Genomic DNA, 22,528 nt, shown 5'->3' with positions numbered 1-22,528 from the left:
ATATAATTAATGCGTGCATAATTACCCGCAACAGCCATCAACCAATCGGAGAAGCTGTCGGGGTGAGGCAAACAAAACCACTATGGATACGTACCCGGTGAAAGTCAGATCCATACAGGTACGTACCCGGTGAAAGTCAGATCCACACAGGTACCTACCCGGTGAAAGTCAGATCCATACAGGTACGTACCCAGTGAAAGTCAGATCCATACAGGTACGTACCCGGTGAAAGTCATCCATACAGGTGCGTACCCGGTGAAAGTCAGATCCATACAGGTACCTACCCGGTGAAAGTCAGATCCATACAGGTGCGTACCCGGTGAAAGTCAGATCCATTCAGGTATGTACCCGGTGAAAGTCGTGCACGATGTTTGCTTGGTTGCTCTCTGAAAATCCAGGTCCTGCCAGACGGATGATCTCAACATTGTGCTCAATGTCGATCTCGACATCCTCCTCAACGGATTTCAGTGGCAAGACACGTCCTGCGTGTTCGAGATCCTTCGTGACCGGCAGGCCACCATGTTGTCCATCGGTGTACGTCAAGCCACAATGAAACACGTGGGGTTCCTGTCCAATGACAGGCAAGCAGAACGTCACGAGTTGGTCACTTGGCGTGACTGAATGACTGACAATTATGCCTGGTGAAAGGATGACATCTAGGGAAACAACATCTGTGTGTGTGTGTGTGTGTGTGTGTGTGTGTGTGTGTGTGTGTGTGTGTGTGTGTGTGTGTGTGTGTGTGTGTGTGTGTGTGTGTGTGTGTGTGAGTGAGTGATGGTGAAGATAATGGATTTTTGCCAATTTGTCACCATTGTTCATCAGTAAAAAAAAATACATCTGGCTCGTTGACATTCAGCCTGGATATAATAATCCCCCCTCACCTAACACGAACACCCCTCCCCCATTCCTCAATGAATCCTTGAAGATTACCCCCCTCCTCCCCCACCCACCCTCAATTCACCCCTTTCCACGACATATATATATATATATATATATATATATATATATATATATATATATATATGCATTGAAACGTGGAGTGTGACGAGCACTCCCCCGATCTGCAGTGGACATCGTCCTACATCAAAGCGTCGCCTCCAACCCAGAGGCCTCGGCCAGACAACTCTTGTGAAACAGACAAAGATTACATGGTCAACATGAGTTAAACATCAAACGGAGCCGCCTATCCGGATTTCGGCCTTATTTGCCCTCATCAGGACGGCATACTGATAAATATCTAACCAATGATGACGACATTCATCCTTTAAACACCAGACGCACCTCCTGACTGTTAAAGAACAACCGTCCGTCTGTCACCCAGACGATTGTTCCCGCCAATGCAAACCATTCAACCAGCAGGCACGTGATGCGATCGACGGGTAAATCGAAACATGGAAAGCCAAAGCATTCTAAAGCGCAGAGGGGGCAAGACCAGAAAGGAGAGTGGTGTTCCATAAAGCTGCAGATGAAGGCCCTGTCGGTGGATGGGAGTTCAGGTGTGACAAGGAAGGACCTTGTGCGATGGAGGATGCTCAGTCGGCGGCTGGCTTTGGAGGCCAAATTTGAAATGTGCTTTGCCCAACAAAGATCATGGCTGATGGTGAGACCCAGGAGTCTGTTCAAACCTTCAGGGCAATGATTTTTCCATGAAAATATATTTTCTCGTACATCTTGTTTCCGGAGTTTACATCAAGATAATATCCCTCTCTTGATGATGGAATCTTGGATCTCGATTGCACTGTACGATATCTTGGCTTTCAGAGAATTGAATTTATTTATTTATTATTTATTAACCTCAGCTGTACCGAGATTGGTGAGACAACTTTATCATGTCAACTCCATGAAGAGAACGAGTGTGCGGTCCACAATTACACAATCTGAGCTCAACAGATGCTTGGCCAAATCCTCACCAAGGGCAAAGACCCTTTCAAGTGATCGTCACCAGCAAAGGTGTAGTTGTTGCGATAAAGACGTGCGAGGATCACCACAAGTCCAGCAAGCATCAGTGCCAGGTTCAACACCAGGAAGAATCTGCAGCAGTTCCTCCTTTGGCGAAAGGGCACCGTCATCTCTTCCACATCCTGGTGAAGCACAAGGCATGGTCAATTAGAAATTGCAATCTACATCCTACCTTCTCAATACGGAACCAATTGGTCCTCAAGCTCACTGGAGAGCTCAATGCAAAGGGTGTATCCACACTCAACACAATGCAGGATTCATACCTGTGCTCGTACGACCTGAAAGCAAGCAGATCGACATTCGGCCACATTTTTATTTTGCAAGTTGGTTGATATAATCGTTGGGTTTGAATGGCAGTGTGTTCGTGAATTTAGTTTTGAGCCATTGATTGCGAGCAGCTACAATTCAGGCTTGCAATTCAAGCAACCGACGGTGAAAGGAATGTTTAAAACGAGAGCAACTAACAAGGTGTGTAGATAACAAAGTAATTTTGGTCCATCGTTGCCGTGCTGCACTCCGCAGTCATTTCGCCACATCTGGGCCGAGACTTTCTTTTTCTTTCTTCCTTCTGTTTTTCCGTTCGTTCGTTCTTGTTCCAAAGCGTCCTTTCCTTGTTTCCCTCTTTCTGGCAGTTTCCCCTCCTTTCCACCTTGTTCATGTGTTTGTGCCTTTGTCCACGGCTTGATCTTGGCTCACGACGATCTTTATGACGTTTCACTGAAGTCAAAATAATAAGAAGATGAAGAATAAGATAAAAAGAAGAAGAAGAAGAAGTACAAGCAGCGAGAAGAACATTTTCAGGAGGAAGAAGAAGACGTTAAACCATTTCACCGTCACCAAACGTCCTCAATGGTTGTGAACAAACGTTGACATGGCAACACGGGGGGGGGGTGTTGAAAGGAAAGGTGATAAATAAAGCTCCATGAGAGGAAACGTTTGGTGAACAACATTAAAACGGGATCTTTGGTCACGAAATGGATTCCGAACCTGCGTCATGAGCAGGGAGCGCATCTCAGCAACGAGGACGGCCTGCTCAGGGTCGACCTTCAGTGCTTTGTGTCCCCGAAGGGACTCCAAGGTGAGCTTCACCATGACGGACGATCGAACGAGCTACAGAAGCTGAGAGGAACACGGGGAAAACAGAACTGTGACAAAAGGACAAGATCGGAGAATGTGGCGTCAACGGAAAAACCAGCAACACCACAACTGGGTGGACCATGTGTGTGCATCACGGGGAATCTTCTTCACTCATAGCGAACCGAGAATCTTCTTCACTCACAACGAATCGAGAATCTTCTTCAGTCACAGTCAACCGAGAATCTTCTTCACTCACAGTGAACCGAGAATCTTCTTCACTCACAGTGAACTAGAATCTTCTTCACTCACAGTGAACCGAGAATCTTCTTCACTCACGGCGAACCGAGAATCTTCTTCACTCACAGCGAACCGAGAATCTTCTTCACTCACAGCGAACCGAGAATCTTCTTCACTCACAGCGAACCGAGAATCTTCTTCACTCACAGCGAACCGAGAATCTTCTTCACTCACAGCAAACCGAGAATCTTCTTCACTCATAACTCACCGAGAATCTTCTTCACTCACAACTAACGGAGAATCTTCTTCACTCACATCGAACCGAGAATCTTCTTCACTCACAGCGAACCGAGAATCTTCTTCACTCACAGCGAACCGAGAATCTTCTTCACTCACAGTGAACCGAGAATCTTCTTCACTCACAGCAAACCGAGAATCTTCTTCACTCACAGTGAACCGAGAATCTTCTTCACTCACAACGAACCGAGAATCTTCTTCACTCACATCGAACCGCGAATCTTCTTCACTCACAGCGAACCGAGAATCTTCTTCACTCACAGCGAACCGAGAATCTTCTTCACTCACAGTGAACCGAGAATCTTCTTCAGTCACAGTGAACCGAGAATCTTCTTCACTCACAGCAAACCGAGAATCTTCTTCACTCACAGCAAACCGAGAATCTTCTTCACTCACACTCACCGAGAATCTTCTTCACTCACATCGAACCGCGAATCTTCTTCACTCACACTCACCGCGAATCTTCTTCACTCGCGCCCTTTATATTCGAGAGAGCTTCACGGTTAGTTCGAGAGCTGGCTGAGCTTCATTCTCAAATTTGCGCCCAAAATGTTTGTTGATCTCATTGACCAGTGAAGACCATCCGATTCATAAAAAGTGATTTCTTAAGTGCGGCTTTCTTGGAGTTAAGGATTATTTGATCCTTCAAGTAGACCCTTCTTGCCCTTCCAATGTAAACATCGCGCCCAAACTGCCCCTTCGGTATTTGGACACACATTGTGACATGTGTTTTAATTACATTTGTTAAGAAGTTTTAATCCCTGTGGTTAACGGATAAGAAAGGGCTAATTAAGGGTTCATTAAGAGTTCAATCTCAAATTGGCGCCCAACACCCGTTCTGATCTCACAAGATTGCTTCACCCATCCACCAACTAAATTCATCACCGAAGAACGATTTTTGTCTGGGGTTTACGGATAAGAAGGGTCTTAAGGGCGCAAGGGTCTTCACATAGCCGGAGAAGGAAACACGAGAGGCAGAGGGCACATTGAGATAATGAAAAGAAAGTGATGACGCGGGTGTAGTCCATGTTGATTCTCATGTGTATTGTAAAATATGTGGCACGATGATCATCAAACGCAAGTGATATCAAGGCAAGATGAACACACATCATTCTCAGTGAAATCGATTGGATATCCACTGATGGGCCATGTTGTGATAACCGGGGGACAATTCAACACATTGGGGGTCGAAAAATGAACATTGCAGAAGGAAATTGAAAGTGAAGAGGAAGAGGGTGACGATACGATGCATTGTCACTGTCATGATGAGTTTTATTAGTTTACTACAAAATATGGTCCCTGTGCTAACAGTCAGAGGGAGATGACATGACAATGCCGTAAACACAGAATGATATAAGAAATCTGTCGAATGTGCTCGAAGATGGGTCTACGTCTGGTTCACGAACAGATACATTTTTTTTTAACAAACCCCTGATGCGTGTCTCGACTCCACTTCTGAACTTGTTCTCTGAATCAGAGCCAGCTATAAGAAGAACATGATAGGTTATCAAAAAGTAAACGTGCTACATATCAGAGACTATAACGAATAAAAATTACTGACCATTACAAAGTAAAAATAACTTTGAGGATCTCGGCCCACCGAAACAGGCTTGACATTTCAGGTATTTTGGTTCATTCACCCTTCAGAATTATCACTATCATGATCATTCATCATCATCGTCATCACTTCTTGCTTCACCTTCAGATGATGAATCGATCATCAGATCATCCGTTCTGGATGGATCACCGTCAGCGTCCATTTCAACTGGTATTTCTGGAACAAGCACCTGGGGCAGTTGATGTCCATAAAACCAGATGACTCGACAGTGACCATCAACGATTTCCCATCCCGCAGTTGGAGATTTCGGTGTGGTAGCCAGGTGGGAACTGCCCCACACTGTAGCCACAAAACCATGGTAGTCGATCTCGTCAAAAAATTTTTTTTTCAAAAAAAAAATATTTCAAATTTGTTCTGCCCTTATTATCACTTTTCCGTCGATATAATTGGTTGAGATCCCGGTCAGGAAGTTGACCGATTGAGTCACTCCCAATGAGTCGCAGAAGTCTTTTGCTGAAGTATCATGGCAGGGGACGGAGATACCCACACCCAACCAACTGTCATGATGGCAGTTGAAGTCACCACATATGAGGAAGAGAGAGTTGGGATGAGAGGATAGAAGTTGGTCCATGTTTTCGGAGAGTGAGGTGTAAATTGAGTCATCACTGTTTGGTGGACGGAACAACACACATATATACATGAGGTGGGAATGAAGGGAAGCCGTGGTCAGAGGTATTCTTGGAGGGTGTGGGGGAGTGAGAGCAGTGCATGGAGACTGGAGAGTGAGGAATATAGTCTTTGATGAAGAGAGCAACTCCTCCACCAGGACGAGGCTCAGGTCTGTCATACCGGAGGTGGGATTAACCAGGGAGAAATACGAGGGAGAAAGTTGTGGAGACATCTCAAGGATGACCAAAGGAAATTGGACGCCCTGAGCTCAATTTGGAATGGCATAGTGAAGGGGTTGAATACTTATTGTTGCAAGACATTTCAGTTTTTTTTTGTAAAAATTTCCAAAAACATGTTTTCAATTTGTCATGATGGGGTATTTTGTGTAGATCAGTGACGAAAATATAATTGTGTAGATCAGAGTCGTTAACTCACGACTCTTAAGTTGACAACTCATCTCAGGTAACCAGTTTGTAAAATACACCACAGCAGGTTATAAATGGGTGAAAGGTTGACTGTGATCATTTTCAAAAGATTTTGTCCAGTCGGTGCACATCGGATGAATCCGACAGGCCAATTGTGTCGCAAAAGTCCTCAGAGGGTGAAAGCTTTGTTACACCCCAACATGGAGAACAACCCTCGTCCACAGATCAAGCTGTCTCAGAGGGAGGTTGAATTGGAGTTATCCAAGCTCAAAAGGACAATGAGTGACTGGAAGCATGTGAGGAGAGAGTGGAAGAACGGGCAGGCTGCCTTTTCGATAAGGCCAGCAAGGAGATGCCTGCTTTGAAGTCATCTCCAAGACAACAGCAGGGCAGTAGATTCTACAAGTCAGTCGATTACAGCAACCAACATACAGCGAGGTGAAGTTGGTTTTTTTTTTTTTTTTCGTCAGTGAATGTGGTCGCTGAAGTATCCCACTCTCAGCATATCGTGGACTCCCGATTCCTCCTTTACTGTTTGAGTCAGTTTTAAAATTAACTTTGTCACATGAAATTCAGAGAATGTGCCTTTCTTGCACAACATTAAATTGAGCAGTTCAGGAGACAGCCTTTCTCTCCTTTGCCTCCTCCGTTTCGTCTCCTACATAATTACTTTCTCCTGTCTCCTGACCCAAACTGTCAGTATTTCATATCTTCTTCACTGGCGGTGCCTCTTACATGCAGAGTTGTTTGTGGCGAGTTTCTCTTCTTTGAAAACACATTGGATCGTTTCCTTCATCTTTGAAGACTTTTTTGTGTGTTGGATGTTTGAAATGCTGAAGAATTCCAAATCATCATTCGGTTCCGAGTCTGCCTGGAACTCGGTTCTGACAGGATACTCGCAGCGTTACCCGTTTCTGTTCTCATCCTCTCGGCATTTTGAAGAAATCAATTTTTAAAAAATTTATTGTGTTGGGGGGGGGCTAAAGAAACTTCTCTACATCCACTAAGGAATGGGGTCGGGGATCATTTAATATTACCTTTGATATAGCTCCAAAGGCTTCGGCACTCCATCGAGTGATTAAAAAATAATTCCAAAAAAATAAAAGTTTGTTTTTCAAATTTTTCAAAAAAATAATTAGTTCCCCGAAATCACCAACTGATGAACTTCTGAAAGTTTGACGATGATCCGTTCGGCCGTTTCTGAGAAAAATGTCGTCAGACAGCCGGACCAACCTCTCTCTTCCAGTCGAGTAGATGAACTTTGCATCATGAATCGAATGGCACAACCAACTGGTGTTGTCCGAGTCAAGCCTGGTATCCCAAGCCACGACTCCACGATCTCAGTCCAGGACAACCTTGATAATTTCTCACCAACATGCCCAACGAAACGTGGACTCGCCCACAAAGACTTTCAGACTCTGTGTCAGAACAGTTGGAGCATCAACCCTGAGTCTGGCAGGTTGGCGGTTCAATTCCGACCTTGGCAGAATCACACACACGACTAAAAAAAATGGTACGCTCTGCTTCCACGCTGGACGCTCAGCATTGAAAGGATAGAGCGTGGACAAATCCCGTAGGTTGGAATCCATGATGAGGAAATCTCTCGACTGCCCCACTGAGTGCGGCGAATAAAGTGACGTCAAAAAAGATGGCAGTGCCCCCGGGAAGTGACGTCACTCACCCCAAGCTCAGCGGCCGTGTTTGTGCGAAATTGTCCGGTGCTGTCTCGTGTATTTGTCTGCACGTGTGTGCACGATTTGTGTTGCAGATCCTCCACGAACCTTGGCCCATACGTGGAGAATAAAACAAAGAGCCTTTGTATCTGTTGTCAAAAGCCGCAGGGGTGAAAGGTGAAAGAATAACACTCCAAGAACGGTGTGTTCTTAGTTTGGGAACATTTATTGGCACAACATTTGTCAATTTGAACGTTCAGTACATTATGGTGACGGACAAAAAGCAGTCCTTTCAGCAAATCTCCAATAAAACATGATGTTTGATAAACGTGCTGATCATGTCACACTTGTACATTTCGTTTTCAGTTCAGTGGTCGGACGATCCTCAACCGACATGATGTAATCGGTTTCTCATGCATGGATCAGAGAGTTCCTTCTCAGGTGTGTTTGTAGCTCTGAACGGGTTATGTGACCTCACCAGCTGCTGGTGTACTTGATGGAGACGTGTGGAAAGCTATTTCTCATTTGGATGGCCATCGCCTTGTCCAACAGGGGGCAGAATGAAATGTCGAGGAAGTGCATGTGCTGACAGGTATCGAGCAGGTGGAAAAGCCCTGCAGAGGTCACGAGGGGGGCACCTGCCACACGCACGTGGATATAATCGCTCGGATGAATGACAAACAAGGGTGAAGAGAGCTCAGTTATCTGGAACTTAGGTATGCAGTTAACACAGTACGAAACTACAGTACAACGGCACTCGGAAGCGCGGCGCATAAACATCCACTAGGCTGAACAGTTTGTCTATTTGTTTGTCTGTGAGCAGGATATCTGAAAAAGTTATCCATGGATTCGAACCTCACTTGGTAGACAGGTTGGGTGTGTGATAAGGACTAATTGATTCAATTTTGGTCCCGATCCGGATCCGGATACGAGAATTTTTCAGCCTGGAGGAGGTACGCACTCCACCGAGTGCCGTTCTCGTGTCCACTTGCAATTTTTAATTTTCCTTCCGCATCGAGCAACCTCTGTGGCCCTCTTGGATCTATCCATGCCATTTCCCATGATCCCCTGAATTACCGTACCCAGTACGTCCAGGTGCTCCAGTAAAGGGCAGTGATTGGCGAGCGATTCGAGGTCAGTGTCGTTGACGGAGCGGTTAGCCGTTAACACCAGCCGGCGCAGTCTGGGCAGCTGTCGCGCCATCTCGACGAGAGCGCCACTTTCTGCCCGCACATTCGTACACCAGCCAAGGTCCAGGTCCTGTGTGGAACAATGACATCAACATGAGTGTTGCGTGCAGTTTTAAAATTCCCATTAATTCAAGAACTGCATTGTACAATTAGAGAGGCATGACAGCCACAAGAGTTTTTCAGAAAAACATGTAACTTTACAAACTAACCAGCTCAACAAAACCATTCTGTATTCTAATTTATCAAGACGAGTGCGTGGCCGTATGTGCAAAAAATAAAAAATAAAAAATTAATTTCAAAACGCCAGTCAGAAACAACAACCACACAGGCCGTTCCTTCGCTCTCGCGTGCCCGTACGTGCGTGGCCATACGTGCAAAATAAAAATAACTTTCAAACAACCACACAGGCCGTTCCTTCGCTCTCGTAAACGACGACTGGAATGGGGCATTGTGTTTATCTATAAATGCGCACAAGAAATCGAGAAATCATGAGAATACAGTAAGTCATCACTATCCGGAAGTCCGTACGTTGTAACCCGTAATGGGGAACGCGGCTGAGGATCTCTTCCCCAACGGCCACGCCTACGCAGCAACGTGTCCTGTCATTGGTTTGGTAAATAAATGGCCATAACTTGGGAACCACTTGTCCGATTAATATCAAACCTTGAAAAGGCACATCCTCAGGTCCCCAGCAATATACGTGGCAAGTTTCAATTAGATCGGACCAGTGGTTGTTGAGAAACAGCGGTCACAGACACACAGACACACACAAACACAAGATTGCTGGAATAATAGATTGACTTGTATCTGCCCTTAAAAAAATAAAATAAAATTCAAACTGCGACCAAGAAACAACAACCACACAGGCCGTTCCATCGCTCTCACATACCCGTACGTGCTTGGCCCAGAAGTTCGCATATCACAGTTACGATTATTCGCAAATTAGTTTTAATGGCCAATTATTCAATTAGCGCCAACGTATTTTGCCTTTTCGCAATGTCATCGCAAGTAAAAACACAAAGAGTAGAGAATAGAAAAATAAATTTACTTCCTGGTTCGGAGCATACCAGCTCACTCTGATGTTACCGAAATTTATACACCCTCCAATATGAAAACGATCATAACTTGGGGGGGTATTGTGTTTATCTATAAATGTGCATAAGAAATCGAGAAATCATTAGAATACAGTAAGCCATCACTATCCGGAAGTCCGTACGTTGTAAGCCGTAATGGGGAACGCGGCTGAGGTTCTCTTCCCCATCGGCCACGCCCACGCAGCACCGTGTCCTGTCATTGGTTGGTAAATAAATGGCCATAACTTGGGAAGCTCTTATCCGATTAATATCAAACCTTGAAAAGGCACGTCCTCAGGTCCCCAGCAATATATCTGGCAAGTTTCAATGAGATCGGACCAGTGGTTGTCGAGAAACAGCGGTCACAGACACACAGACACACACACACACAGACACACACACACACACACACACACACACACACACACACACACACACACACACACAGATTGCTGGAATTATAGATAGATACTGAAAGGAAGAAAAAAAGAGTATTTAAAACGAAGAAAAAGGGAAGGGCTTGGGTGCCGGGGGTGGGATGAGGGGAGGATTGGGTGGTTTGAGAGAAGAAGATTTTTGAAGGTGTTCACCCAAATCCAACATGGCTGCCAAAACACGTGACCGATTTGTTGATGACGCAGTTAAAGTTTTGCTTCGATCGGTTGGGCGGTTTGAGAGATTTTTACCTCCGCCACCGAAGGTGGATGGAGGTTATGTTTTCACCCCCCTTGTTGTGCGGTGTGTTGGCTCTCACACGAGCCTCGACAATGGATACCAAAAAAAAACAAAATATCGGACAATGCATGTCTGAGAAATGGTTGGGGACACATCAAAAGAACAAAATAGCCGCCAGTCGGCCATCTTGGATCTGATGTCGAAAAACAATGGCGTGCTCATGGAAACCATCATTCGTTTTCTGTGAGACAAGTTTGAACAAGACGGGTGAATGCGTGTCCGAGAAATGGTTGCGGTCGCGCACACACACACGCACGCACGGACACGAAAATCGAGACCAAATCCATAAGCACCGTATCCTAATGAAGTCCAACAGGGGCTAAGAACAGAAACTTTCAAACATTGTGTCCATGTTACTGTCACGCCATGTACCTCAATGTTCTTACACCAGGTCGTCAGATATGTCAATCCGACGTGGGTCAGCTGAGATGATCTCCACATGTCGAGTGAGCGAAGCTGTTGGCAGTTCGAGGCCAGAAAGTATAACACCGTGTTCGGATTTTTCATCTGAGGTTGGGAAGACGAGGAACATGCATCGTGACACCCATTGCTGCAGGGAAAGGAAACGCTTCTGCGAATCCTAAAACGCCCGAGACCTTCAAACTCAAACAAATCTACAACAACGATGTCATCAGTGGCTCTGTGTGTCCGTCCGTCCGTCACGCTTTCTCCTCCGAAACAGATTGGCACAAATTCACCAAACTTGGTACTTGAGATCACCGCATGGCAAGATGACGTCAGAGCGGTGTCATTATTCGCCACGCCCCCTTTGGGGCGGGGTCAAAAAACCCAAAAATGAAAATTTTAAACATTTTCCTTTATTTTTGCAGCGATGAAAGTTCAAAAGGGATTTTTTTTTTTTTAACTGCGTGGATTGCAAACCATGGATTCGATGCAGGGATGAGCAGCGCCTGGAGCTCATCGTCCATAATCATAACCACACATCGACCGTGTTAATGTTTATGTGACGAGGAAACGAAACATCGAACAAATCAGATGAACTCATCCCAAGCAGAAAGTGAATCCGTTTCTCTTGACAATCGTGCAGGACTATCGCTAGACTGTCAAAACACCACTGCGGTGGGACAAAGGGGTGTACATACCTCGCAACAGTCTCCGAGGTTGAGGTGCCTCAACTCCGTGCACTTGTAAGTGATCCACAGGAGACTCTCCGTCTGAAACAAGATGGGAGTACGACGTCATCCTTCAACCCTGGTTAAAATAATCCCCTTCCCATCCACGGAGCACACACAACGACACAGAAAAACACTCACTTCGGGAGCTTATTCCAGAACTAAACGCTTCGTGTAGTTTAAAGATCTGAGAACCAGTCTGAGGATCGAAAAGCCATTGTGGCAGCAGGGGGTAATGCATCACGGAGGTGACGTTAACCCGGCAATCTCCTTTGCAAATCTCATGGAGATTCAACAAAAATTCTCACAAGCAGGCGACCATGAAGATTAACCATGAAGACCATGAAGGTACTGCCAAGGCCACATCGACCTTGCCTGCTTCAATGGGATACGCAAGGAGAGTAAACGGGAAAGGTACGAAATTCCCGCTTCATATGTTCCTTGTGTTTAATTTTGGTTTCACATTTCTCATCGCGTCTGCGTTAGACATTAAATCCACTTGCCCTGGAGGGGGGGGAAGGAAGGGGGAGGGGAGAGGTCTCAAGTTCACATTGCCATGAAAAATCAAGATTTACCGACAATGGCTTGATAATCAACAAAGCTGAGAGAGAGAGAGAGAGAGAGAGAGAGAGAGAGAGAGAGAGAGAGAGAGAGAGAGAGAGAGAGAGAGAGAGAGAGAGAGAGAGAGAGAGAGAGAGAGAGATCGTAAAACGAAAGCATAAACGAGGTGAACAGCTCACATTGATCCGCGTTCGGTACAGGACGAGGCATTGCAGCTTCTGCAAGGAGGAGAGCTGCCTGAATTCCCCAGGTGGTATTCGGTCACACGATGACAGGTCCAGGTAACGAAGGTTCGGGCAGAACATGGTTACAGATTCCAAGGAATCATTTGTGATCCAATGGCAGTTCGCCAGCTCCAGGTGCAGTAGGTGCTCAGACCACCCAGCCAGGAAACTGTAAAAGAACCGCAGGAAGACGTTGGGACGGTGTTTCAGACAAAGCCGTGAGAGACAAGACGAACTTCAAAGCCATTTAATTAATTTAATTATATCCTTTATCAGGCATATCCTCGGCCACCTCGCTCTCTGGGGTCTTAAGGCGAATGATGGGTCACCTCGCTGTCCCTCGCTGGGGTCTTAATTTGCCTTTTTTTTTTTTTGGGCCTGCTCAACAATGTCTTCACTTGGAACAAGCCGCAACGATTACTTAACGATAAAGTTTATTTTTTCACTCTCCTCGCTCATGTTATCGAATGCCTCGTTCGTCAAAGCGACGAACATTGCGATGCTGATGGACGTCCGGAGACGTCCGCTTGTTGGACACAAAGTCCGACCAGCGATAGCCATTGATTCTCTGAAGAGACCCGACACCAAAACAATTTAGTCACCGTCTCAGATCCCAGGTCAGAGTCCAAGTCTCACATCCATAGAGCAAGACTGGAAGCACCAAGGACATGAAGACTCGGACTTTCGTCCTCCCTCACAGGTACCGGCAGCGCCACACCCCATGATCCAGTGAATCCATGACTCCCCAGGCCCGACCCAGATGTCTGTTGACCTCTGGCTCACAGCCAGCAGAGACATGAATATCACTGCCAAGGTAAGTGGATCTCTCCGTGACCTCAACATCCTCACCACAAACAAAGTGGAGACGGTTCACCGAAACCCAGGCCATCGATTACTAACTTTGCATTGAATTACTCACTTTTGAAGGACCGTAGCACTGAAGCCACCATTGTTTCCGGTCCACGAGAGACCGAGCGAGCGTGCGTGGGTGAGACGAGGCTTCAAAGCCAGAAGGTCCTCCTCGCAGAGAGATGGCCAGTAAGGCTTGAGGTCCAGGTGTTTGTACATGGAAGGGTTGTAGCAGTAGTCGCGCAGGGTACGGCTGCTTTGAGCGAGGTGGCACAGGTCAGGGAGCGTCAGGTGAGATAAAATAATTTCGATAATCTGTCGTGGAAGTGAGGCAGCAACAACAAAAAAATCATCGATTGAATTATTATCATCAGTGCATCAACTTGACCGGCTGTCACTGTCCAGATAGTCAAGGATGTCCATCAAATGATAAACCAGTTACCCTTAAAACAACCCAGGTAACCACTGGTGAAGCCATCAAGGACTTCCAAACACAAACAGACTTGGACAGCCATTTCACTGATGACGCCATCGTCTGAAACCATTCTGAAGCCAAACAATGAGATGATGTGATCTGGAAAAGCAAGTTTCAAAAGAAGAAGAAGAAAAGATGACGAGTAAGGGGTTCACAAACTCACCTCGAAAGGTAAAAGGTCAAAATATCCATTGTTTGTGAAGTGGGAAAGCTTCCCTTCCTCTTCGATTGCCCTCCTCCTTTCTTCCTCCATCCCTTTGACCAGATCTCGTCTCGTCCTTCTTTCCATCCTGTTTCGCTTCTGCCGAAGTTTCTCTGACTCAGCAAGATCTTCACTCTCGATCGTCTTTGGTTTCTTCATGTCCACCGGGATACCGAGCAGAACAACAGAGTCCAGTTCCGTGTAGTAATCGCTCAGGGAGCAGTTGAACTCCAGACGGAGGACGTTCGTCGCAAAACCCGGTGGTTGTATCTTTGGGGAAAAATTGTAAGGGACGTCCGATGGAAGATTGGGGTCCGCAGGGCCGGACCACAGCGTCCGCCACCTGCATCGCACATCACCAAAGGATACCTTTTGAGGAGCGTCCTTTTGATTTTTACCATGAAGTAGACATCGTGTGTTCGGGTGTGGCTCATGTCGTACAAAACCTCCAATTTGATACAGAACGGATGCGTGAAAGGACGACACTCCCGTTATCAAATAAATTAACAAATAAATGAATGAAACTTTACGGTGTATTCAAAATTTACACAGCGATCCCCTTATCGCTGTGGTGAGGAGCAGAGGATGTGGGGATTGACGATAGGGAGTTGGAGGAAGGAAGAGACATTTTTGAAAACGTACAGGTGGTGGACAAAAAAAAATGGAAGCACCAATGTAAGGTCACTTAACGGGGTGTTGTGGCACCAGGTGCGGCAGGTACGGCCTGTAAGCGCCGCGGCATAGAGTCCACCAGCGTGTGGAATTCTTCAGGAGGGATGTGACGCCATTCTTCCACGAGAAAGTCAATCAACAGAATATCCTCAATATCCTCAATATCCCATCAATGCTCGATTGGGTCCAGATCTGGAGACTGAGAAGGTCATGCTCATCAAACCGTCGGGCGAACACACATGCTCTGTGGATGGGGGGAATTGTCATTATGGAAGACCCTCCCCCCCCTCCCCCCGAAAGAAATGCTGCAACGGGGTGAAGATGATCACTTAGTAAGTACTTTTCTTCGAAGGGAATGACGTCATCCAAACCATGCCAGGAGAATGCACCTCCTCAACATTAAAGAACCACCAGGACTCTTCATTGTTGGGACCAAGTACTCAGGGTTGTGGAGTTCTTGAGGTTGGCACCGGACGTGCGCTCTTCCGTTTGTCGAGAACACTTCAAGCGATTGAGGTGAAGGATGACTCATCTGACCGCATCACATTTCTCCACCGCTCGGTCGTCACTTAATAACCGCTGGCAGTGATGACCGGGTCCCAACGTGTCCCGCTTTGATTGGACACCTGACCACCGCTTTGATTCAATAAACATGGGGACCCTCGTTTACCCAGGTGTTTCCATTATCTTGTCTACTACCTGTGGATCAAATGTTTAATAATAAAAAAAAAACAGGTAACTAATCCATTTCAACAACGAAGATGTTAGTGAAATCCCGTTATAGTCGTGTAAGACCGGTCAGAGGCTCAATGTACTCCCGAAGCAAACGATAATTATTGGTCATTTCGTCCCTTTTGGACTCGCGAGCATAAAGACTTCAAGACTCGTTGGAGATTTAAACAAAAAGGGTCATTGGTACCTGTACACATCAGATTCTTCACCTTCATCCCAGGACCTGGCCAGAATCCGAACCACATAGCCGGGGTGGTACGTCTCGAAGACCGAGACCCTGGTCGGGAAAACGGGCTCGTCAAAAAGTAGCTCGACAAAATCCTGGCTTCTAAACCACTCGGGATTCTTGGGACAACGTGCCGGTGTCCATCGGGACAAGTGGTCCCACCACGTCCCGAACGTTCTTGGCAAGGCTGAGTGCATGAAGTCCCCGGCGAGGGGATATAAGTGAGGTGGACCCGGCAGGTTGTGCATGGAGTACGAGAGGGAATAGTATCCTCCATATTGGGAGCTCAGGTCCAGGACTTGGCTCACGTACTGAGACAGCTTGCGATGACACGGCCGAGTTAACAAACCTTCCTGGTCCTCCAGCAGTTTGAGTCCATCTCCACGCTTCTCGTTTCTCCAGGTCCTGTTGAACAGGAAGTGCAGAGTGCAGAGCAGACTCAACATGCGAGTGTAATATTTACAGTAGATGGAATGAAAACCACAATCACAATCCAGCACACACACATCACGTGATCATTTATTTCTTGCACCTGTTGTGTAGTTGTTATCACGAAGTCAGATTATGTCATAACTTATTTTCCCTCATTGCATCACTCAAAAACCGACTCCAATCTTATCATCGTCCATTTTACTGGTCAAATGCTTCCCTAGATCTACGAGAATCTATATTTGCCACCCATATTGATTTACAAAATCAAACTTTTGCAGCTTTGAAGAATGTGTTGAGCATATTACGAGTGAAAATATAAATACAATGTTTAATGTCGAGAAAAACAAAATCTAGCCGACAAGTCTAGCCCTTGTGAAGATGTGAAAATGACGTTTCACAGATCTACAAATAGTGAGGGAAGATCATGTCGGCCATGTTGATGACAGGAGGCACTGCATCCGAGCAAGGGGCATCCGATAGCACCACCAGGTGGAAGCCGGTATTACAAATCATCTTGTTCCATGAAGAAAGTTTAAACAACCTGATCGGCTGGCAGGATGCCCGAGACTCCTCGAGGTATGCACACTCGCTTCCAAGCTGTCTATCCTGGGCTCGAATCCAGACCCAGCTCGAAACTTTCATCCTGGTGTTTCCCAGGCAGGGTGATTCATCAATGTGTGTGCCATCCCTCGGATGGACGTTAAACGGGGTACAGTCAGCCGACATTACGTGAAAAGTGATAGGCGAGCCAGTGCTGGCACCCTAAACAAATTCCAAATTCCTGCCCCAACTACTGTTGGGAAGGCAATGGCAAACCACCCACTATAACAGAGACAGTCAGAGAGAGAGAGAGAGAGAGAGAGAGAGAGAGAAAGAAAGAGAGAAAGAAAGAGAGAGACGGAGAGAGAAAGAGAGAGAGGGGGAGAGAGAGAGAGAGAGAAAGAGAGAGAGAGAGAGAGACACAGAGAGGGAGAGGGGAGAGAGAGAGAGAGAGAGAGAGAGAGAGAGAGAGAGAGAGAGAGAGAGAGAGAGAGAGAGAGAGAGAGAGAGAGAGAGAGAGACAGAGAGAGAGAGACAGAGAGAGAGAGATAGAGAGAGACAGAGAGAGAGAGAGAGAGAGAGACAGAGAGAGATAGAGAGACAGAGAGAGATAGAGAGAGAGACAGAGAGAGATAGATAGAGAGAGACAGAGAGAGATAGAGAGAGAGAGAGAGAGAGAGAGAGAGAGAGAGAGAGACAGAGAGAGAGAGAGAGAGAGAGAGAGAGAGAGAGAGAGAGAGAGAGAGAGAGAGAGAGAGATAGACAGAGAGAGCGAGAGAGAGAGAGAGAGAGAGAGAGCGAGAGAGAGAGAGAGAGAGAGAGAGAGAGAGAGAGAGAGAGAGAGAGAGAGAGAGAGAGAGAGAGAGAGAGAGAGAGAGAGAGAGAGAGAGAGAGAGAGAGAGAGAGACAGAGAGAGAGACAGAGAGAGAGAGAGAGAGAGAGAGAGAGAGAAAGAGAGAGTGAGAGAGACAGAGACAGAGAGACAGAGAGAGATAGATAGAGAGAGACAGAGAGAGATAGAGAGAGAGACAGAGAGAGATAGAGAGAGAGACAGAGAGAGATAGAGAGAGAGAGACAGAGAGAGATAGAGAGAGAGAGAGAGAGAGAGAGAGAGAGAGAGAGAGAGAGAGAGAGAGAGAGAGAGAGAGAGAGAGAGAGAGAGAGAGAGAGAGAGAGAGAGAGAGAGAGAGAGAGAGAGAGAGAGAGAGAGAGAGAGAGAGAGAGAGAGAGAGAGAGAGAGAGAGAGAGAGAGAGAGAGAGAGAGAGAGAGAGACAGAGAGAGAGAGAGAGAGAGAGAGAGAGAGAGAGAGAGAGAGAGAGAGAGAGAGAGAGAGACAGAGAGAGAGAGAGAGAGAGAGAGAGAGAGAGAAATACAATATTGTCACATGATATCACTTGACAATCGATAATCACAAGTCTTGTCCTTTCACTCGGTAATTAATCCGAGCCGTGATACTTTTCTCCGCTGGTTCTGTATTAATCTCTACGACTCAGTGTTTCGTTTTGGCTCCGAAGAGAAAGGAAACATTTTCGGCATCGTGTCCCACAGTAAAGTACAGTACAATGCTGAACTATTTCACCGGGTAATTCAACGTTTCCATGGCTACATGGTCCATTGTTGTAATGAACGATCTGATGATCCACAATGACGAGCCGAGGTTCAGTGCTCGGGGTCGTTTCACCCCATTTTGTACTTGTCCGTTCGATATTCTCATTGATTTGTATCGCAAACATTTTGTGTATTTCCATTGTTGTTGTAAAGATCTGTCACAAAGATTTCAAAATCTTCAGCTTTTCTTTGGAATCAGTTAGTGACAGTCCTGAGGTGTTTTCGTCAAGTTGCTCGACATTCCCGAGTTTTCCTGTGGAGAAAGTAAATTTATAGTCGGACTCTGCTCGAGTTCTGGATAAATTAACTGGTTTTTCCCTCTCAGTGACAATCCTGAGGCGTTTTCCTCAAGTAGCTCGATATTCCCGAGTTTTCCTGTGGAGAAAGTAAATTTATTGTCGGACTCTGCTCTCGCTCCGGATAAATTAACCGATTTTTCCTCTCAGTAACAATCCTGAGGCGTTTTTCTCAAGTAGCTCGATATTCCCGAATTTTCCTGTGGAGAAAGTAAATTTATAGTCGGACTCTGTTTTCGCTCCGGATAAATTAACCGGTTCTTCCTCTCAGTGACAATCCTGAGGTGTTTTCCTCAAGTAACTCGATATTCCCGAATTTTCCTGTGGAGAAAGTAAATTTATTGTTGGACTCTGCTCGGGCTCTGGATAGTTTCACCGTTTTTTCCTCTCAGTGACAATCCTGGGGCGTTTTCCTCAAGTTGCTGGATATTCCCGAGTTTTCCTGTGGAGAAAGTAAATTTATTGTCGGACTCTGCTCAAGCTCTGGATAAATTAACCGATTTTTCCTCTCAGTGACAATCCTGAGGCGTTTTCCTCAAGTAGCTCGATATTCCCGAATTTTCCTGTGGAGAAAGTAAATTTATAGTCGGACTCTGTTTTCGCTCCGGATAAATTAACCGGTTCTTCCTCTCAGTGACAATCCTGAGGCGTTTTCCTCAAGTAGCTCGATATTCCCGAGTTTTCCTGTGGAGAAAGTAAATTTATAGTTGGACTCTGCTCTCGCTCCGGATAAATTAACCGATTTTTCCTCTCAGTGACAATCCTGAGGCGTTTTTCTCAAGTAGCTCGATATTCCCGAATTTTCCTGTGGAGAAAGTAAATTTATAGTCGGACTCTGTTTTCGCTCCGGATAAATTAACCGGTTCTTCCTCTCAGTGACAATCCTGAGGTGTTTTCCTCAAGTAACTCGATATTCCCCAATTTTCCTGTGGAGAAAGTAAATTTATAGTCGGACTCTGCTCGAGCTCCGGATAAATTAACCGGTTTTTCCTCTCAGTGACAATCCTGAGATGTTTTCCTCAAGTAACTCGATATTCCCGAGTTTTCCTGTGGAGAAAGTAAATTTATTGTCGGACTCTGCTCTCGCTCCGGATAAATTAACTGGTTTTTCCCCCTCAGTGACAATCCTGAGGCGTTTTCCTCAAGTAGCTCGATATTCCCGAGTTTTCCTGTGGAGAAAGTAAATTTATAGTTGGACTCTGCTCTCGCTCCGGATAAATTAACCGATTTTTCCTCTCAGTAACAATCCTGAGGCGTTTTTCTCAAGTAGCTCGATATTCCCGAATTTTCCTGTGGAGAAAGTAAATTTATAGTCGGACTCTGTTTTCGCTCCGGATAAATTAACCGGTTCTTCCTCTCAGTGACAATCCTGAGGTGTTTTCCTCAAGTAGCTCGATATTCCCGAGTTTTCCTGTGGAGAAAGTAAATTTATAGTTGGACTCTGCTCTCGCTCCGGATAAATTAACCGATTTTTCCTCTCAGTGACAATCCTGAGGCGTTTTTCTCAAGTAACTCGATATTCCCCAATTTTCCTGTGGAGAAAGTAAATTTATAGTCGGACTCTGCTCGAGCTCTGGATAGTTTAACCGTTTTTTCCGCGATGATAACATTGATTTGAATAAGGTTTGGCGGGATATTTCACAACATGAGAACATCTTAACCCTCAGCGAACCCGTTCCGAAAACCTTTCTCAATCTGCCCGTGAAACCCCCGGTTCCTCACCGAGACAAACGACGACGACGCCGTCTTCTAATTCGGTTCATTATTGTGGATCAAGAAGGGAAACCGAGACAACGGTTAACTACCTGGAAGGTACAGGTAAAGGTAGCAAAGACGTGCACGTTTTTAAGCCACCTGGATTCGAGCTCACGATCTTTTCCGGCAAAGTCCAGGAAGGACTTTGAGGAGAAGTCCGTTGCCGTTGACTCCGCCCCCTGACGCATTCGGATGACGTCATCACGTTTACCCACTGCATCACTCAAAAACCTACTTTCATCTTATCCGAATACATTTTACTCGTAAAATGCTTCCCGAGATCGAGGAAAACCTCGATTTCCCACGTGACCCGTGTAAAATCGGTGTTGATATTTGCAAATGAGTTAAGCGCGTGAACTGTGAATTGGCCATCTGGGCCATCGTGCCTGCGTTGCATCAACACGACGTTTAACACGACCTCGTTAAAGTTATTATTTATCCCTCCATTGATCCATTACCAATCAGCTTGGAGAGCGCTCGCCAAGCGGCTTAAGCACTCAAGCAAGCATTGCATTCAAAACCGTTGATGAGGAACGGCTGGCTCGGCAAGCGTGAGCTCGCCCATTGTTCTTTCCCATCACCACCAACTTACACTCGCTCAGGTTAAATTACATCCACCAATCTTTTACCCAATTTATGTAAATATTCATGTTGTGTAATGTAATATATAGTAAATATTCAATGGGGAGCAGGGGAGGATGCACGGGGTGGACAAGATGGATAACGAGGGTAGAATAGATCGTGGTTTTGGGTTGGAGACACTCTGAGATGGTGAGGAAGAGCCGTCTTGGAGGCCTGGAGGGAGGAATGAGATTGAAGAGGATGTTGGAAGTTTGTTCCAGAGGTGGGAAGAACGAATGAGTGGAGGTGAGAGCAGTGATCCCGGATTTAGGTAGTTTCACCACAAGGGGGTTGATTATGGAAAGTGTGAGCCGTGCAGAAAATTGAAAAGGACAAAGCACGGAAGGAGTAGAGGGTGCAAGACCAGAAAGGAGGCGGGACAAGACGGAGAGAACACCGACCTGTCTGCGATGGCGAGGTGATGGCGTGGGCACGACGGGCATGGCTGGCTTTGGTAGTCGTGGCACCAAACAGACGGCACACAGGCCAGTGGTCACGGCAGGTAAAGCAGGCAAGTGATGGTGGTAGAGGCTGTCATCAGCTGGCAGGTAGGTGATGCAGGCTGGCAGGTACATGATGCAGGTAGAGACCAGCAAGCAAGACAGCCGGCTTTCACATGTGCCGTATTTCTTTATTCCAAAAGGCGCGCCACTCAAGCGTGTAACAAACACTCGGTTGCAGCTCCACAGCTCCAAACATCGCAGGTTTAACAAACCCAGAGTTCGTTACCGAAACGTTAAATACTCTTCTTCTCTTCGGCGGAGCCAATGACGTCACTCACCTTCGCGCCTTTTCCAACGGACGTGAATGCGCGAGGAAGAAGAACCCTTCGTTTCCATGAGGATTGTCTTGAATCCACCGAACACATCATGGTGAGTTCCGAGTGCGGGTTCGTTCAGTTCACGCGACTCGGTTTGGGTCATTTACGTCAGATGACCCGTATCTTGCCAAAATGTGAACATGAGTGACTTATTTAAGGTCACACTGAGGTGAACAGAACTGCTATCCACTAGGAGCGACTCCTTGAGGAATATCTGCCTACGAGAGATTCCAATGATAATCGTTTTACAGAGTGACCATGAACAATACGTGTTTGCCTCATAACGTTACCCAATGACGTCATAATGGCTAAAGCTTGACATATCAAGAAAACACTCATCGAGGACTTCAATTTGAGGTACGACAGGATATGGTTCCTAAAACTTGAAAATTTGACTTTGGGGTCAAATATGTTCGACCTCAGGCGCTAACCCTGAAGGTCAAGGTCGATCACAAACAAACACTAATAAACTGAGAGCTAAGCCATTT

General features: G+C 46.1%; 1 protein-coding gene across 4 annotated transcripts; it reads right to left on the bottom strand.

Moving 5' to 3' along the window:
• Positions 1-16: 16 nt before the first annotated feature.
• Positions 17-21,206, bottom strand: LOC147006988 (F-box/LRR-repeat protein 4-like). Of its 4 annotated transcripts, none has more exons than XM_085867677.1 (10): positions 20,699-21,206; positions 15,929-16,372; positions 14,299-14,680; positions 13,731-13,975; positions 12,767-12,980; positions 11,997-12,068; positions 11,266-11,400; positions 8,978-9,155; positions 1,986-2,081; positions 17-567 (listed from the first exon to the last, which is right to left on the bottom strand). In XM_085867677.1, exons 1-10 carry the CDS (start codon positions 20,785-20,787, stop codon positions 455-457), a joined length of 1,968 nt encoding a protein of 655 aa, XP_085723803.1. In that variant the 5' UTR covers positions 20,788-21,206; the 3' UTR covers positions 17-454. The 4 variants fall into 4 exon arrangements, with proteins under 4 accessions (XP_085723803.1, XP_085723806.1, XP_085723805.1 ...); XM_085867680.1 differs by having other exon boundaries at positions 18-567; positions 1,911-2,081; positions 20,699-21,201; XM_085867679.1 differs by having other exon boundaries at positions 18-567; positions 20,567-20,793.
• Between the last annotated feature and the right edge of the window lie 1,322 nt (positions 21,207-22,528).

This window comes from Eptatretus burgeri, unplaced genomic scaffold (assembly GCF_056783735.1).
Source record: "Eptatretus burgeri isolate ZD-2024b unplaced genomic scaffold, Ebu_testis_v1 Ebu_testis_scaffold_925, whole genome shotgun sequence".
Taxonomy (NCBI): Eukaryota; Metazoa; Chordata; class Myxini; order Myxiniformes; family Myxinidae; genus Eptatretus; species Eptatretus burgeri.
The sequence above is the reverse complement of the archived record's forward strand: the minus strand, read 5'-3'. Positions and strand labels throughout refer to the sequence as shown.